We start from the raw sequence: 19,087 nt of genomic DNA, 5'->3' as shown, positions 1-19,087 counted from the left end.
ATTTAAGATTTAAATTACTGTTCCAGCTTTTCCCAACTTTCTTACACAACAGGTGATGGAGGTACTTACTGTGTTTACACTGCCCACGTTTTGTCCGAGTCTTGGAGCTCTATATTTTTTAAATTATTTTCATATAAATTTAAAATGTATTTGATGTCTGTAGGAATGTGGAAAAACTGACCCTGGCACTTGTCACTGATAAGTCAAATATCTAAATGTCAGCTTCAGGTTTCTACATTTTGGTCATTAAGCTTAAACAGGCTCGTATTACAATGGAAATTGGATAGTTCAGCTAAGAGTATGGTTATTATATTTGCAAGCTTCTTAACCAGCTACAGCAGCTTTCTAAAACAGCAAACATTAATTCCCAACACCTGGTTTTGCTTTAAAAGAAATCCTTTAACATATCTAACACTTTTATTCAGCTAAACGGTTTTTATTAATGTTCTAGTCCTCTGTGTGCTCTGACAGTATTGTAGCGATTCTCTTAGTTAGAGAGCGTGTTGATGTTGTGGGATTTCGGACTGTTCGGGAGGTTCGTGAAGGCAGCATGGAGAGAGAGAAAAGACCGAGAGCTTGCCTGTGTGTGTGTGTTGCTGTTCCGTTGTTGTAGTTGTGGTTGGCGTGGCTGTGGCCTACAGCAGCCGTTTTTCTGCTAATAAAGACGACCTTTGTTGTGAACATCGCCGACTGTGGAAGTGTGTTTACAACGTTACAGTATACTCTGTATGTTGGCTTTCCCAAGGCTTCAGTCACACTAGAGAAAACTTCAGCTCAACCACAATTATTGTCACCCTGTGCAGTCATCTTGCAAAGTCCATATGTTTAAAGTAGGGGTGGGACTTTAACGCGTTGATTTCGATTAATTAATTATGGGGAAATTAACGCGTTAAAAATTTTAACGCATTTTAATCACACTTTGCACCGTGGAACGTTTCTCAGTGCGCGAGTTCCCGGCATACAGATTATATCGACGCACAATGTCCAAATTAGGGGCAGCATCGTTCGAAGGACCCGGCCCACGTCTTTCGCAGCCCACGAACGCCACAAAGGCCGGAAGTGAGCGGCTAGCCTTCATATCAGCTGCCGTCACCTCTGCGTAGCTCATGTCGCCTAGCAACCGTGAGTGCGAAGCACAGCTGTGTAAAAGCAGCTGTTTAAACGGAGAACGAACTTTTTCTCCTTTTTGTGGTTTAATTTTAAGTCTTTAATTCAAAATAAGCTGTTAAAACAAGCATAACACATTAAAACATCAAGGAATACAGCTGAGCGAATGATTAATTTCCAACTATATTAAGTGAGACATTAATGTTGAATAAAACTATCCAGTTATGATGCTGAACTTTAAATTCAGGAGTTTATCACAGGAGCACTTTCACCCTTTGTTGGTCTGTGTAGTAGACTGGTGGGAAAATAAAATTATGAAGTTTAAGCTTATGTATATTGATTCATTCATCAACTAAACTTAAATTAATATTTCTCATGTCAAATATTGAAATGCGATTAAAATGCGATTAATTTCGATTAATTAATTACAAAGCTTGTAATTAATTCGATTAATTTTTTTCCATCTGTTTTCTTCCGCTTATCCGGTGGGGGGCAGCAGCCTAAGTAGAGAGACCCTACTTAGGCTTTTATTTTATGTCACATATTACAGCAGATGATCAGCTCAATCACAAAAAACAAAAAAATAAATAAAATTGCATAAAAATGTGCAGGAATTTGTCATCTTGGATCCTCTTTTGCTTCCTAAAATGTCTCAATGGCTGTCCTGCCTGCAATTCAAGTGACTTCTTTTGTGTGTGTGTGTGTGTGTGTGTGTGTGTGTGTGTGTAGGGGGGGGGCAACAGGAGGAGGGGAGGAACGTAATCAGCGCCGTGCCTCTATTATTGATCATATCATATGCACAGGTTTTGCATATGCACCCCCCCGCCCAACACACACACACACACACACACACACACACACACACACACACACACACACACACACACACACACACACACACACACACACCTGTGCGGCACCCCTATGCATTGCATATAGTGCACTTTTTGCACAACTGACAAATCTCAAATCTGTTGCTGTCTGTTGGAAATTTGCTGTTCTCGGCATCAGATGTGCAGTGCTGTATGGAGCCAAGCGCCTGACTCTCTCAGCCACAGACTGGGCCAGATCTAAATGGACCAAATGTATAATTTATACATTCATAAACAAATAGACAAAACTAGTTCATTTCATTAATGACCAGCAGTCTACTATGAACGGTGCAAATCAGTGGCTCAAAAATGAGTGAGAGAGTAACATACTCAGTCTAAGTGCAGGGTTTATGCATGTTTTCTGAAAACAATATGGGAGGAGGCTAAAGAAGAATCAATATGTTTATGATAAAATGATGAATTCTTCTGTTACAAAATGCTGGGGACTGTGTGTGGTCCTGAGAACTAAGACTCAGGTGACGTGCAGGATTTATCCATTTATTCATACAGCTGACATGTACTGTACGATGTGCAGAAGAAAACCAACCATTATCAGACCCGAGCTGTCCATGTATCAATGAAGATACTGTGCAAAAAACGTAAATGTACGTGTCACTCTGGGTTTTTCTATAGTGCGTGTTTCACAAGTATCACATTTTCTCAGGAAGGATGAAGATGGTTTGTTAAATCTGTCTTTATGCAAGTCTTGCATCCTTCCTTTTCGTAGAATGTGGAAGTTTTACATTATTTAAATCACTTACGGCAATCGATAGGGTTAAGTAAACTAGTGCACCTCCCTGTTAGATTAATTCTGCAACTCATGGGTTGGTCTGTGTAATCGGATGAGACGACAATAATAAATAATACAAACAGCCAGAAAGTAATAAAGGATACGAAAATGGGACTTTGATACTGAAATAAAACTGATTGGACAGTAAGCAGTGGCAGCATGAATTATATCACGCATGTCCATCATAAAAGCTGCATCACTCTTAAGCATAGCAAATATTATGTTTCTCTCTCAGGTGTTCTCATCATTTCTCATCATTATTTCCTCATCTGGATAAAACAATGACACAACACTCAGCTCTTACCCAACTGTTTTTTTCTTTAACTTCCTCATGTAGCTGTAAGTAATACATGGTGTTCCAGTAAACTGGTTTTTATGTATGTACGTGTGGGGCTGTATGAACATTTTACAAACTGGAACTTTAAAAAGGTTTAATTTTGAGTATTATTTAGATACTATAAATCACAATAAAAAATTGTTTTTATAAAAAATAATTAAATCACCAAAACCAGAATTCCAACTGTTTGCCTTAATCTGCAGCTTAATCTGCAACCAGCCAAAGATGGTAAACCACAAGCACATGATAAGGTGGTCATTTTCTACAGGTCATTTTCTTGATACTGGTTTAACTGATACTACCTTTTAAAACTTTTGAAAGTTGTGTGGCACTAAACAACATACTACTTTAACCAAGAGTCGGATAAATCCACTGACACTACTTTTTAAATAAAATCTCTGTACATCGTCTTCTGTTACTCATTGTCTTCATTTCTTGGCAGTTCATAATTGTAGAGGTGAAATTCACATACTGCTGGCTCTTCTAGTATGAGTTGTTGTTTCTTCAAGGCGGTGTGTGAAGCTGTGAAAAAAAAACTCAAACAAGCAGTTAGTTATCTCTCTGTCTCTTTCCCCCTGCTAGTGCACTGCCCCTGGTCCAAAGAAGACATTGAAATGGTGACCGGATTAAAGAGCTGGTGACCCTAATGCCATTCTGCAAGCAGTTCAAGCCCAACATGGCTGAACTCAGATGCCTCCTGGCCATGACCATGACAGCCACAGACTTCCAGAAGGTTTCCTGTAAGACCGATGGAAATCACAGGTGTGTTCACCAGGACTGGGTGCATCAGAATAATGCTGCATATGTTAGAACTGTTCGGGCTGATGATTACCTCACCTGCCTCATTGCAGTTATCAAGCGGCATACCACATTGATCTGCTGTTGAGGATTTTGTTACAGTCCGATTTTGAGTAACATAGGTGAGAATGGAGGTTGAGGTGACACTTGTGACACCTGGACCTCCCATAACATCATATGGACTATGTGTCATGATCCTGGGCTTTATGCCCAGCATTTTGTGTTTTCCTTCTTACGCTTTGGTGTTATGGTGTTTCTTAGTTCATTCATTTAGAGTCTTAGTTTGTTTATTGTTCCATATTTGTTACAGTTATTCATGACGTTTCTCTGTTCCCTGTGTGGTACCTCTGTGTCTGTTCTGTCCCTTTGTCATGTCTCTGGTCTTATGTGTATTGTGATGTTGTTTACTTCCTGGGCAATGTGTCAAGTCTGCGTTTTTGTCTTCGTCTAGTTGTTTCCTGTTTTACTTTGACAGTTCTTGTCCCTTGTGCTCTGTGTTTAGTTCCCTTTCTCATCTGTGTAATTAGTTTCAGCTGTGCCCTCACCTGTCCCCCATTCCCTGATTACCCTGCTGTGTATTTACAGTCTCAGTCTTCCCTTTGTCTTTTATTGGATTGTTGTTTTTTGGCTGTGTCTGCTCTCTAGCTCCCTGTTTCCCAGATGTTTCTAGTTTGTACCCATTTTAGGTTTATTTTGTCTGTCTGCATCATATTTTGGTTCTTGTTGCCACTGCACTCCTACCTAAATAAAATATTCACTTCCGATCACTCTTACCTGCCGTCTCCTGCGTCCTGCAATTGGGTCCTCACCTCCATACACAGCCACACAGCCCGGTCACACACCGTGACACTATGTAAAGATTCTTCCATTTTTATGTGCACATCCCTTCAGGAACAGGCATCAGCCTGCTGTAAATATGTATACATTTTATGTAAATTATCAATTGAAGGAGGAGACAACAGGAAGCGAAACACAAAGACTGTGTGAACTTCTGTGATATTAATTAGATTTCGGTTCATTATCAACCAACACCAAATTAGAATTTCTTTTGCCAAAATGAGCTTCTTGTGGTAGTCAGGTTGATTAAACAACAAGTCAGCTTGAAGGTGGGTGAAGCTAAAATTTAATTATATGGAAACAGACTCCAATGATGAAACTTCACACCGACAATCACCGACAAGTAATATTTTGATATAGTTATGATTGTTTACACTTTTTTTCACTCTAACAGATCTTACCCCTACTAATTTTTTGTTCTTTTTCCTTATTTGAAAATACTTATACTGAATTATTATTATTTTGGTCTTTTTGAGGCTTTATTTGACAGCTGTCGATGTAGAGAGACAGGAAATTGGGAGGAGAGAGATGGGGAAAACATGCGGTGAATCGCGACAGGTTGGGACTTGAGCCTGCGCCATCTGCACATCTTTATTCTTAACAGATCTTACCCGTACTTATTTTTTGTTCTTTTTCCTTATTTGAAAATACTTATACTGAATTATTATTATTTTGGTCTTTTTGAGGCTTTATTTGACAGCTGTCGATGTAGAGAGACAGGAAATTGGGAGGAGAGAGATGGGGAAAACATGCGGTGAATCGCGACAGGTTGGGACTTGAGCCTGCGCCATCTGCACATCTTTATTCTTAACAGATCTTACCCGTACTTATTTTTTGTTCTTTTTCCTTATTTGAAAATGCATATACTGTTAGTGTTTGATTCTCATATACAAATGTGGTCAAAATCTAGAAGAGTGAACCCATTGTATGCGAAAAAAAATTCAGTGGCTTGTCTATGCTTGTTCAGAGCTGATCTCAGATTAGAATAGATGTCTTTTGTATGGTCATCTCAGCCAAAGCTGTTGAACTACAGAGCTCAAGTACTCTTGAATTTGAGTACATCAGCAAAGATGGTGGCTGAAGTTTAACTTCAAGTTTTTAGAACTTTATTTTGGGGCAAAGTCAGCTAACTTTGTACAAATTTGTCAGATTTTACTGGTAATACTATGAATGCAGTTATGTCACATTGGCCATTGACAGTAAGTAACATTAAATAATGCCTCTACCTGCTCAGATAAATGCCCAGAAATGTTACCAAGATAACTTCCCAGTAGAGAGACTTGCTTGTAGGACTGTGGAAGGCTGATGAGCACTCAGAAACTTTTTGGAGGTTATCCTGTGCCAATTAAGTCTGTTCACTTGTAGAAAGACTAGGGAATACTGGAAAATGTATAAGATCAGCAGGAAAGGGAAAACTGAACATCAGGATTAGTTTTGTTAGTGATTCAGTCATATGTGAGCTCTGACAGTATCCTGTATGCTGTTTTTTTTTTTTTAAGCCTGTCATGTCTGGCAGCTTTTGCAATCGGAAATCAAACATATTTGCTTTTACAAGAATAGCAAGAACAGCTCTATATGTTTTCTATAAACTACTCTTTTTAATGTTTGTATTTTAATTTTTAGTTCATTTATTTATGCCAGGCCTGACAGGTATGAAGCAAGGGATAAGAAAAAGAGTGATAAAGAGAAAGGGAAAAAAAAAAAACAAAGGGGAGAAAAAATAATCGAAGATGCACCTGAGCCACCCCCAGGCCACAACCGCCAAGAGATCTGGCCATGAACCACAGGACCCGCGGGCACCTAAACCCCAGGGGCGGCAGTGACAATCAGTGGGGAGCAGTGGGAAGCGGTAGGGAGGGGGTGACTCCTACCCTCTGCAACCATGTCCCACAGTTGCCATGGCTCAGCAAGCCACAGACCCAGGCCCTGCTGTCCACACACACACACGCACGCACGCACACACACAACATATGCATATCACACAGTCATGTGCACACACACAGAACTCACATGGACACCAAGTGTGGGCAATCGGGTACCAGCACAGAGCCAGCGGCAACCCAGGGAAGCAGCCAACCCGGCCCAGAACCACTAGCCAGTCCCTACCCCAGGCAGGGTGCATGAAACTGGTGTGTGGGAAGACCCGCCCACCCCCTCATTCCATTCAATGTGTTTGGAGTGATATGTTGGGTGTATGTGTATCCTGTATGCTTTCTTTTTGTTATCAAAATAAGTTTGCCTTTCCTAGAGATGAAAGACCCAGACAGCTGTGTTAGTATTTTTGTGCTGAGCTGGTTCTGAAAGAGGACTTTTTCCATCTATGCAGAAATCAAACAACAGTGGGTTGCAGAAGCTCATCAGTCTCCTCACAAACAAGATGTCATGGAACACAATGTAAAATGCAGTGAAATCACAGACACTGTCAGTGTATTCTTGAGTCCTTTAAGAATTACTGAATATAAATGATCAGGAAAAGTAATAAAGCAATAATTCATACTTAGTAATTATAATAATATTAACTAACCCTGGCCCTGTATTTAGAAATATTTATTTCACAAGAAAAAAATAAAATTAGCTATGATAAATTTCCACTATTTTTTTCCATAACAACATTGTATCTCTTCTTTCTCCAAAAATGATTGATTCTTTAAAAAAAAAAGGAAAAATATATATAACAAATTCATACAGTATTAGACTGGTCCTCATTAATATTAAAGAACATAAAGAATATACCTGATTCTCAATAGTAAAAAGGGTTCCAAATGTATCAAATGTAAAATATCTATACAGGCATTATGCAGAATTTGTGCAGTACTTATACTGTCACTCACCAAGTAGTCATAACTATTTAAAACATCAAACAGGAACAGTGTTACATTACAGTGAGTATATTGATCCCCAGCAGGACTGAATAAAAAACAATGACAGTAACAATGATGATGTTGTCCAGTGACTCTACTGCTCCTCAGAGTAGGCAAAAATGTCAACAAAATTACTTACAAAGAATATTCAATATTTGCATTTCCAGAACAAAACCAAACACAGAACATAACATAATCAATGGGTAGTTATAAATGACAAAGCAAAACAAAATCATACAACGATTACACTGTTCCTCAATAAGTATTCATAAATCTGGACAACAATAATGTTGATGTCTTCATATTCATTCAGTGATTAGTACTGAGAAAATAGAACAAATTATAAATACATTTTGATTGTGATGCTGAGTCATGATTCACTCTTACATTGTGGATATCATCTTTTAAATACACCAATAAACAGCTACACTGAATGATGCTGTGTCTGTCTTGAACCTTAATTCACATATGCTTCTATTTTATCAAGAAGCTCAGACGCTTTGTTCAGTGCCAGCATTTCGTTCTCTGATCTGAACTGTTCATTTGGGATGTGGGGATATGGATGGCAGTTGGGATATTGAGTCTTTTTGGGATCCACTCCGAGCCTCTGCAGGTTTTTTACAATCTCAGGCAGATCTCTCAGTTGGGGGCTGTAGAGGGAAACTTGTGCAGCAGTGCCTGAAATTGAGCTGCTTTTGGGATGTTGTCCATTTTTTTTATAACATGCTGCTATGAGAGACTTTTCCACTGCTTGATGGACCTTAAACAGACACCACTCTGTGCTCCCTCCACCAGTGCCTTTGTGAGCTGCACTGAGATCACAGCGAGCCTGTCTACACCAGCGTCTGGCCTCCTCTCTGTCTGGCCTTGGGACATTTTGAGTGTGTGTCCAGAAGTTGTAGGAATGGAAGCCCCTAGAGAATCTCTCTCGACCATTCCTGTGATACCTGGCCTCCTGATTCCACTGCTGATAGAAGTCTCTGAAATTTGTGTTTCTGCTTGACATGCCAACAGCTTTGCCTTTGCTGAGCTCATCAATTCGATTCTGTAAATATTTGAATGCCTCATTGGCGAGAAACTCACTATCAGGATTTTTGTCAGGATGCCATCTAAGGTACAGTCTCTTGATGGCTTTGTGTCTCTCCTCCTCAGGAAGCTTCCAGATCTCTGCCAAACATTTGTCAATTTCCCTTTTAGCTTCCTCAACAGAGGCTGGTAAGGAATTTGTTGATGGTTGAGAAGAATGTGGCAAAGCTCCTGCCAGTGGTTCCAACTCCATGCAAGTTCTCTCTACTTGTTTTGGCATATTTTCCTGTGGTTTTGGTTCTGTGAAAGTTCTCTCTTTTGGTATTTCTTTCTTTTCTCGTTTAAACTGAAACAGATCAATGCAGCTGACTTCAATGGGCTCAGCTTCTCCAATTTTTATTTTGTATCTCCATGAATATTGTCCATTGTGACCAGGCAGTTCTTCATCAATAACTGCATAAATGTATTTGTCATGAATGCTGTAGCCAACATATTCCCCCTCTTCAAAGTTATTGAGGATGTTCATGTCCAAACAATCATGCCATTCCTCTGGAATTTCTGTCCCAGGAGCTGCTGGACTGAACGAGGAGCTTTCATTTTCAGCACTGTCATGGATCTGATGTTTAGCCAGAGTTTTCTGAATATCTTGCAGATCATCACACAAGAGAAGTTGTCCGAGTACTGGAAGGTGATCTGATGCAATTCTGTTCCGTAAAAGAGCATTAATCTCCTTTGTCAGGGTCATGATGACTTCATTTATTACCTTGTGAGCCATGTCATCACTGTGCTTTAAGTAAAAGGTGCACCCTTCTTCCCCTCGTTCCACAGAAACATCAGTTTCTTCTTCAGTTTTGGGCAGTGGCTGTTTATTAAGCCAGAGGCTTGTTTCCAGGGTTTTGCAGCAGACAATCCGTATACTACCAAAAGTCTTCTCACACATATTAGCAGCATCTTCTTGTGTTATTTTGCCTTGAGACTGTGCTCTAATAAGACAAATTAGTCCATGTCTAAATGCTCTTGTGGAGAGATGTTTAGCAAACAATCCACTAAATTCACAGCCAGTCCCAAGTTCACAAAGCTGCATATTTTTTTCCACCACTCTTTCCTCTGTGAGCTGAGACAGCATTTTTGGCTGGAATTTCTGAGGCAGCAGTTGCAGCAGCTGGTGATGTTCATACTTGTCATTTCCCAAATGACATTCACTGAGTTTCTCAAGCAGCAGGAACTTGTTCTCCAGCGCTTCTTCTAACCTTCTGGTCTCAAACGCTGTGTCGTTGTAGTAGAGTGTGGCTGATGGGTATAATTTACCATCTACAGCAGGAAGATACAAAATCTCAACATTTTGATCAAGGGTCTGGTTTCCCTGAGCTCTGATTAACTTCAACAAATGCTCAACAGCTCGTTTCACAGTTATCAGCTGGTTTGGGTGTAGTTTTTGTTTGTCACAGGAATCAGCATAAACTGCTGCCAAAACATTACAATACTGCTCTGCAGTAGCTTCATTATTCACACCGATTTTCCTAAAGAATGGTGCATACATTACATCTTCTGGAGTAATCTTGTACAGATATGGTCTGAAGTCCAGATCATCAGAGAGTGAGAGACACACATCATCAACCCTCACAAACTTTGTGTCTTTTTCAACCAACACAACAGGAAGACCAGCCAGTTGGTTTCCTTCAAAGCTATTTTTCTGCAGGTAGGCATAAGAACTTCGGAAGACTTTAGCTCGTGTTTTGATCAGCTGTTCAGTTTGACATGGTGACTGACAGATGTTTCTTATGTTACTGGTTACACAGTTAGGAGGAGGTTCTTCATGCGCTCCTGCATTTTTCATCATCTGCATAAGTTTCTGTTCTTTATAAACTGGTAGGTCTATAATTGGCATTGAGGACCAAATCGAATCCTGATGGTCAGGATGCTTTTCAATCAGAGATCCTCTGATTTTAACAGTAGTTCCTTCAGTGGCAAATGGTTGGTGGTAGTTGGAAAGTTCTTTTCGAATCATCACTGGAAAAATGAATTTGATGTCAGCAATGCTCTCCAGCAACCTTTCATTTTTGTCTTTGTCGTCACACGCTTTATTCAAGGCTTTCTTGAAAAGTAACGATGATTTCAATTTCAGTTCTTCAAGTTTTCCGTTTACCTTTGCTTCTAATTCTAACTGGTTTGCAAACTGTATTATCTCATCCTTTGAGACAATATGTTTCATTCCAAGTTCTCTGAACAGCTTTTTTGCTTGTTGTTTCATACAATATTCTCCTTCACACAGCTCAGTCCAAAATCTCTCAGGCACAAATCTCTCTTGGGGCAACATTTGTTTGTACAGCTCCACACGCTCATCATAGTAGTATGATGCAGGCTGCAGTCTACCTTGAGAACTGCGAATTAGATTCACTGTCATTAGTGAAGAAATGATAATTTCTTTATCCTTCAAAGAATAATGTAGTGACAGCAAAAGTTTGAGGCTGTGAAGAATCTGTTGCTCTGAGAGTTTGTGTACAGCAGGCAGAATGAACTTCATGAAATACTCCAAATCATTCAGGACTGGAATGTTGAGTGTTTTTGACAGTGTGTAGTTCTCATGATTGTGCTTGAGAAAAATGCTGTTGCTGTTGGGCAGATTGAACAAATCTGGAAATTTCACTGAATATTCACTGTTGAGGACATAAACCTGTTTAGGTCCATCTATCCTTACTCGTTGACCCTGTGTTGTTTCAAATATTGGTAAGGATTTGAGCTTCCTCTTATAGTCTTGGTTACCTTTTGACTTGGACAATTCAGACTGCAGGAAGATCTGAAATTCGCTCATGTCCTCAGTTGAAAGGTGAGAAAACTCTGAGTGATTAATTTCATAGACCTGGTTCAACACTGAGCTTTCATCATTCACATCTAGAAGTTCATGACGTAGATATGAATATATGTCTTGGTCAGAGAAGAATCCACGATCGAGCATCATAAAACCAAGTTTAAAGAGGATGCCTGATATGTGTTTGTCTTCATGTGAGGGAACCACAACACTTGACATGTGTTTCATTGTTTGCACTAAGTGCTTGTTGTTTAACCTTGGACACACAACAGGTAAAATGCAGCAGTTGCTAAAGAGTTTCCTCACATCAGTTAATGGAGGAGTTTGGTTATTGTCTCTAGATATTGGTGGTTTAATTTCACTCATTATAAACATCCAAAGTGATTTCAACCACTTCAACATTACCTCATTTGGGACATGAAGACCACTGTATGGATCAATTTTACAGTCCTGAAGAAGATGCTGAATTAATGGTTTCAGATATTTCTCTGAGCAAGACAATGTTATTTTTTTGATGAGGTTTAAGTATTGGAGAAGCTCAGTGTGCTCTTTGTTGGTCTGATAATCTGCAAACTGGTCCTCGTAGCCATGGAAGAGTTTTTCATACCATGATATCCACTTGGGTGATTCTGAGTTGAACACTCTCAAAACTTTATCACTTGTGAGAAGAAGTGGAAGCCCATTGAGTAAATTGGGATTGTCCTGCGTGACCTTTTGTGAGGAGAAATCTTTTAAACAAAATCTCAAGAGCTCTGAACATCGTGACTCATCCCTGATCAAAGTGGCACTTATGGGCAAAGGTAAATCCTCATCTGTTTGGGTTGGATCATTGAGAGACTTTGCTCGTAGGAAAGTCTGCACAGTGGAGGGACTGACCTCTTTCACTTCAACACCAGCAGATCTGAAACTTTTCCAAATCCTCTGCATATTTTTGGAATAAGGAACAAGTTTCATTCCAAGATCTTCCAAAATGACATTCAGCTTGTAAGTCTCTGAGATTGTCAGGTAAAGTGCTTCAGTTGAGTCTGTTTCACTGACATTACACCAGTCAAAAGAGTACTCTTTAATTTTTTTGTCTGCAATTATACGGACTGAGCTCTTCATCACTGGAATTACATCAAGGCCCTTTTCTTTAATTGATCTGTATACCTCATGTATCATTTCATGCCAGTCCAGACCAACATCTGTGGACACAGTTGGCCAAAAACACAAGTATTCAGTCCTGAAACATGGTTCAATATTTGAAAGAGAAACTTTCTTGACTGCAATGCTGCACCTGATGTAATGCAGGAGATCTGCATACAGTGGAGCAATGACATTCTGTTTCAAAGACTCATTCCAGTTTGATTTCAGACTTTGGCCATCTTCTTTCCAAAGGCTTCTCCTTGAAGAATCAACCTCAAAGTTTCCATTGACGTGTACTGGCAGACCAGTTTTCCCTGGCAAAGGAAGTGAACAAAAGGCTTCTCCTTTAAAATTCATGGTGCTCTTCGAGTTCACACGTGCTGCTAATGCTGCTTGGGGAAGTTTGTCTGATAGTTTTAATTCACAGCTGTCTTTGAAGGAACCAAACTGTTCAGCAACAATCCATTTACTTTGTCTTTTATCTGAGGTGGAAATCATGGTTTCATAGAAAGTCTTGTGTGGTGTTGTTGGTTTGTCTGATTGTAGTGCATTTTGTAGACTTTTTACAAAATAATCTTTTTCTTCCCGACTTGTTTGTGGCAGATTTTTTTCAACCTCAAAGATGGTTTTAAGTTCTCCTGAATCTTCATCGATTTCATGAACTTTGATTTTGCAGATGTTTTTCAAAAACAGAATTAATCCTTCAGGATCTTCAGACAAGGCAGAGCACAGCTTTTTCATGTCGCACTCAGTGACTCCTTGCTCTGATATATTGGAGGTGTTTGCATTGGCACCCATCCTCAGAGGTAATCTGAACATGGTGCCCTTTTTAAGAGAAAATTTGTCTGGAAGAAAGGATTTGTAGACATCTATGTACATTTCTTTGAAAGTGTCAGCTAGTTTATAGCCAATGCCAAGTGGTGGTTTATCTGAAGAACCTTCAATGTATTGTTTATTGGGGTCAGAAATGCAAAGCTTTTCATCTCCTGTAAGGATTGAAGGACAGTCAGTCAGATGGTAAACAGAGTTAAATCCAACTCCGTACTTTCCTGTCTTCCCTGGAGAGTTGTGCTTTCCTCCCTCTCCCAGCTGCTGAATTCCCTTAATGTCAGCATCAGAAAACACTTTGTTGTTGAACACACACAGTGCTGGACCCTGCAGATTGTTCCATTTCTCCCCAAATGTTTTTACTTTGCCATGTTGTCTTTTGTCCCAGATGAAGTGAATTTCTGTTGCTTCTGCATCATCAGCATTTTGGATCAGCTCTTTAAGGATATCTTTCTTTGATGGATAGGCTGAAATGATGTTTTTAATGCGAACAGCTAATGCTTCATGCTGCTGAAACTCAAAAGCAAATGGTAACATGTCATTAACTATGTGGTTTTCCAGACTATGATGTCTGGTTGTTTTGATTCCAAGGTGACGAGCCATGTCACGTGGGATATTTTTGTGACATAATGTGACACTTGAAGTGAGCGGCATCCATGGGCTGTCATTGTAAAACAGTTCACTTGCAGGTTGCAACACCCCATATTTGCTGGGTATCAGACAATCATCTGTTTCCATTTCACCTTCAAATATTCCTTTGCTTAAAATTGTGAGACACACCGACAGATCACTCTTTGGCAGGGGCTTGTTTCCATGTACAGCTTGTAATTCCTGCAGCACAGTTAGAAGCTGAGTGGTTGTGAATTGTTCTTGCACACCTATCCTTTTCCAGAGATTCCTGAAACTTATGAAGGCAGCTGGAAGTACATGGAGATAAGGCTTTGCTTCAAGTTGCGCACTCTCAGCTACACGGTTGACATTCACAAATGTGTTTCCAATGAGGATGAATGGGAATGAATTTGCCTGTTGTGAAATGTAAGAGGTATTTCCAGAGTCACAGATCCACTGATCTAGAAACTTATAGCACTCAGATGCTATTTTGTGAAGCATGAATCTGTCAGTGGAGTGAGCTTGTTTGCTTGCTTCTTGTAGCTGCTGAAGCACCGTCTCTGGCTTTGGAGTGGTGTGAACTCCCAAAATCTGTAGAACTGGATCAGTGTTGTGTATTTTCAGATTAGTATGATCTAACACTGGTTGAGTCATGTTAATGAGTAGGGAACATTGGTCACTAAAAACATCAGTGGGCCTTTTAAGTGTTACATTTCTTTCCATTTTTGTATCACCAGGAGAAAATGCTGGGAGAAATGCAGTTGTCTTTAGTGTTTTCCAGTGGCGAGCATCTTCATCATGTATGTGATTCTTCATCAGTTCAAGAAGGCACCTCAAATGCACAAATGCTTTCATTTTGTCAATGTTCCAGGTTTTATTAATTGTGCCTGCTTTCTCTGTGATGTCTTCCAATGGGAGATGTTCATTTGCCATTCCAAGATCCAACAAACGCTGAATCCTTTCAGGGGAGCTAAAGTCATTTTTGGTTCCACCAAGCAAGCGCCCCTCCTCTTCTTCAAAAAGACAGGCCACTTTCCCTGATGGGTTCACAAGTTTCCTAATATATTGGAGCTGTCCACCCTTTGTGGGTATGCATGGATAGCAGAGCAACAACTTGTCAGTTTCTTTGAGATGAAGATCAATAGCATGTAGCACAAGGGTGTCTCTACTCTTAGGGTCCATGGTAGTTAGGTTATTGAACACTGCTTCTTGGTAGAACTTCTCCCAGTTCCATGTCCTGTTTTGTAACACCTTTTCTAGACCGGCCTGTTTGAAGCTATTTCTCAGCCACAGTGGAAGAGGAAAAACATGGTTTGGTCCTTTTACATATTTTTGACACACTTGTACTGCAAGGTCACCAATTTCTTCATCATTTCCAATACTCTCATGTAGAAATGTGGCCTTGTTCACTGAGAACCACTGTTCTCCATCACTAAAGAGCTCTGGACCAATAGAGTCATGGGCAATGGTCGAGTAAAATGCATCCACCAAAGGCTTGAAAGGTTCAGTCACTTTCTCCCTATCAGGCCAAAAAGTGTGATAACAGTAACTCACCAGCTGCTTGTTTTCAGACATTTTCTTTAGTGCCTTGAGTACAGTAACATATGATGTCACTACTGCATCCTGAAGAAGAGCGTTGTTCCAGTCATTTTTCACTCCAGTTTCCCACAGACCTTTTCGGTTGCTTGTCACAGCAAATGTGCCATTTACATTGACTGGAAGACCTGTTTGAATGGGAAGAGGAAGGAGGCAAAATGCCTGTCCAACCAGGTCTGTTTGTAATGTTGTGTATTTTCCAGTTTCTGGATCATTTTGCAAAGGCACAGCAATCCCCCCGATGGGCAAAGAGAAACTGGCTTGATTGTTTTTGTGAAGGGCCATTTCCAAGGACTGATGTGTCCCAAAGCAGTTGTACAGGAGCCAGAACTGAACTTCAGATACATCAGACTGCTGACTGGATATTTTCACAATGCTGACTGTGCAGCATTCAATCAATTTTTTGCATTTGCCATCAAGGTTCATCAGTGATTTCTCAGCTTGATGCTGCTTGGACACACCGGTCTCATCAGGAATCTCCATTGCATTCACAGTGGTTTTGGACACAGAGAAGATGGTTTCTATTTCACTGTCTCGTGGTGGAGTTGATCCAGTGTTTGAGATATTTTGGAGGGATAATAAATTGATGTTTTTCAAAAAAAGCAGGTGAGTTTGTGAATTCTTAGAAAAGTGCTGTTGAAAAGTGAGGATACTGCATTTGTCATACACCTTTGTGCTTATTTCTGATTTGAGAGCCTCGTCTTCACTTCTGAAAGGCAGTTTGATCAGAGTGCCTGGATAGGGTTCAGGAGGACTTTTTCTGGTAAAGTTACAGTCAAAAATGTTTTCATATGATCCAAACTGACCAGGAAAACAATGAAAGAGTCGCTGTTGAGAGAGATCCAGCTTGATTCCAGGGTTTGTTTTGTGCTTGATGTGCTTTGTGAGGTGAGTTACATTTGGATCAAGTATGAGAAGAGTGCTGCCACTAAGGATGGAGGGGACATCTGTCACATGATACACAGTGTTGAATCCAAGTCCAAATTTCCCAATTTTTTCCACTTTGTTCTCCTTTGAGGCTGAGCCAACTCTGACAATATTTTTCCAATCCTCAGCTGTGAACTGTTCATCATTAAAAGCCCAAAGACAGGGTCCCTGACAAAGGGCCATGTCAGGGTCAATAAGGCTGTCAGGGGCATCTTTGTGGACTCTGTAATCCACCAAGAACCTACAGACACCTGCTCCAGCATCCTCTGCATTTTGAATGAGCTCTTTGAAGATGTCACTTTCTTCATCATACTCTTTAAGGATGTTTTTTATCCTCACTGTTATTGGCTCAGATTGTCCACATTGTTCTATCCCTATCACCTCTGGAGAGAGGATGTGGGAACTAAGAAATTGAATGTCCAGCCATTCAGCTGCTGCTTTTGGGATTTCCTCATGTATGACATAAATTCCCTCTTGGTTAAAGTTTAGTTCTTTCAGTCCATTTTTGCTTACATCACAGAAAACAGCTCTTGATCGTGGTTTTAGGGTAAACTGTCCTCCCTCTACAATGACTGGCACTGGGATGTCATCCTGAAGTCTCTTCTTCTCTTTCCACAGCCAGTTAAGAATTTCTATTGACACTTTGACCTCTGAGGAATTTGCAAACGGCTGATTTCTTGTTTCAATTGTTTCCTGGATTGAATGAAGAATTCCCAGAATTTCTTCATTTGAAAGCACTGTTCTCAGGCCAAACTTCTGGAACAACTTCTTGTATGGTAGAAATTCAGTTGTTACCTTCCCGATGTAAGAACTCAGATCGAGATATTGTGGGTATTGAAGAACCAGATCCTGGGGTGCAACAAACTGGTTGTGGGCCCATAGCCAACAGGTCTTCTTGTCCAATTTTGCTGAAAATACAGAGATGTTGTCCTGCATGTGTTTGTAAATGCTGTGTAACTGCCTTTTGAAATCCACATCTATGTCAGGATCAGCCATTTGCTGTGCCTTTGATTTCAAGACTGACAGATTCTCCATGACTTTATCAGGTGGAGGTTGGTCTTTGAGACCAAGTCTGCTGCTAACTCTGTCACTGAGCTTCCCTACCAGAGGCATTACATGGCCAACAAGGTCCTTGTACACAGAATGTCTTATTTCATCTGGACAGAACAAACAATAGTTCTGAGAGTCGTCACTGAACTGTTTGTTATTTCCAGGTTGTACACATGGGACCCATTTTAGCCTTTTGAGGCGATGAAGCTGTTCATGAGAAAACTTTGACAGTAGATCATTAGTATCCACCATTTCCAGGAGAGCCTGAGCTCTTTTCAGAGAATCAGTTTGTGAGTCCATACATGGTTTGTCAATCAGGTTGGCAGCATGTAGCAAATGTTCAGGTGAGACATCTTTCTCTTTGTTCAGTAATCCAACTTCTGTTAGGCTTTCCAGCACCTGCAGTGAATGAGTGTATGAAGGTGGGGGAAAGAAGTCTGACTCAAAGATTTTAAAAGTTTTAATTCTTGGATCAAAAAAGTTTGAGGCCTTCTTCAGGTGTCCATTCACCTCAATGAAGTTCAAGTCCTTACAGCTGCATTTCAAGGCCTGGTTTTGAGAGAAAAGCACCTTACCATGCTGTAAGATCCAAGTCATCGTTTTCTCAGTGTCTTCACTGCTAAAAGCCCCTTTCTTGATACAGTTAACAAGAACATTGGCTGCTTCAGCTGTGTCCAAGAGAGGAACTTTGAGCAGCTGCAGCAGTCTGCGGTCAGCCTCAGTAGCACACTGGACTATGGAATCAGGCACAGGGAGCTCTGTTGGTACCGTCAGGCCTGAGATCAGAAGCACAGCTTGTTTTGATTGAGCTGCAACACTGAATCCTTTCATGGTTTGAAACAAAGGCAACTTTAAGAGAAAATCTTTCTCTTTATGTGAAAGAGAATCCAGATGAGACAGATAATCTTTCAGTTCTTCTCGTGCTGTGTGAGAGGCAGATGTGAGTTCTGTGATCAGATACTGGAAATCTAAGTTAATCAAGACCTTCATAACACTCCTTGGAGATGGGCACAGCACATAAGAGTCAAGATCTTCATGCTTTAGCCACTCATTTCCTCTCACCACTGTGCCACCAACTTTGTTCACCAGCTGAGCTATTTGGTCTGGCAAAATCAACTGCTTGGTTTTCTGGAAGATCAGGGTTGTGTTGTGCTTTAGTTTTGCTACTGATACAGTCTGACTGTCAGACAGGGGACTGACTGGTATTAGAGGTATTTCAATGAAACGACTTAACTCATTAAAATGAATGTTGAGAAACCTCCAGAATTCTTGGAACCAGTCTAAAGGTGGATGCTGACTGTTGCTGTTGTCCCATGTAACAAGGTCCTTCTGTGTCTGCTTCCAGTCTTGTGGCAAATACCTCCTTGTATATTCAGCCACGTGGGAAGCATCAATGTTGATGACCTTGAAGAAATCTGAAGAGCAGATTAAAAGAAATAAAGAAAGGTTAGAATAAATGTGTTGTGCTAAAATTTGTAGATGTCACATGCAAATTACTGAGATCTTTGCATTTTA

At 40.3% G+C, this 19,087-nt stretch overlaps 1 protein-coding gene across 2 annotated transcripts in view; it reads right to left on the bottom strand.

The window, feature by feature from the left end:
- Nucleotides 1-7,174: 7,174 nt before the first annotated feature.
- LOC115800470 (sacsin-like) overlaps nucleotides 7,175-19,087 on the bottom strand; it is a 30,638-nt gene continuing 18,725 nt past the window's right edge. For both annotated transcript variants that reach the window (XM_030757850.1, XM_030757851.1), the window contains one exon: nucleotides 7,175-18,987. In XM_030757850.1, the coding sequence (XP_030613710.1) occupies nucleotides 8,060-18,987 (10,928 nt within the window). In that variant the 3' untranslated portion in view covers nucleotides 7,175-8,059. The remainder of the gene's footprint in view (nucleotides 18,988-19,087) is intronic.

Source organism: Archocentrus centrarchus, chromosome 21 (assembly GCF_007364275.1).
Source record: "Archocentrus centrarchus isolate MPI-CPG fArcCen1 chromosome 21, fArcCen1, whole genome shotgun sequence".
Lineage (NCBI taxonomy): Eukaryota > Metazoa > Chordata > Actinopteri > Cichliformes > Cichlidae > Archocentrus > Archocentrus centrarchus.
Note: the sequence above shows the minus strand (reverse complement) of the source record. Positions and strands in the feature narration are given on the sequence as shown.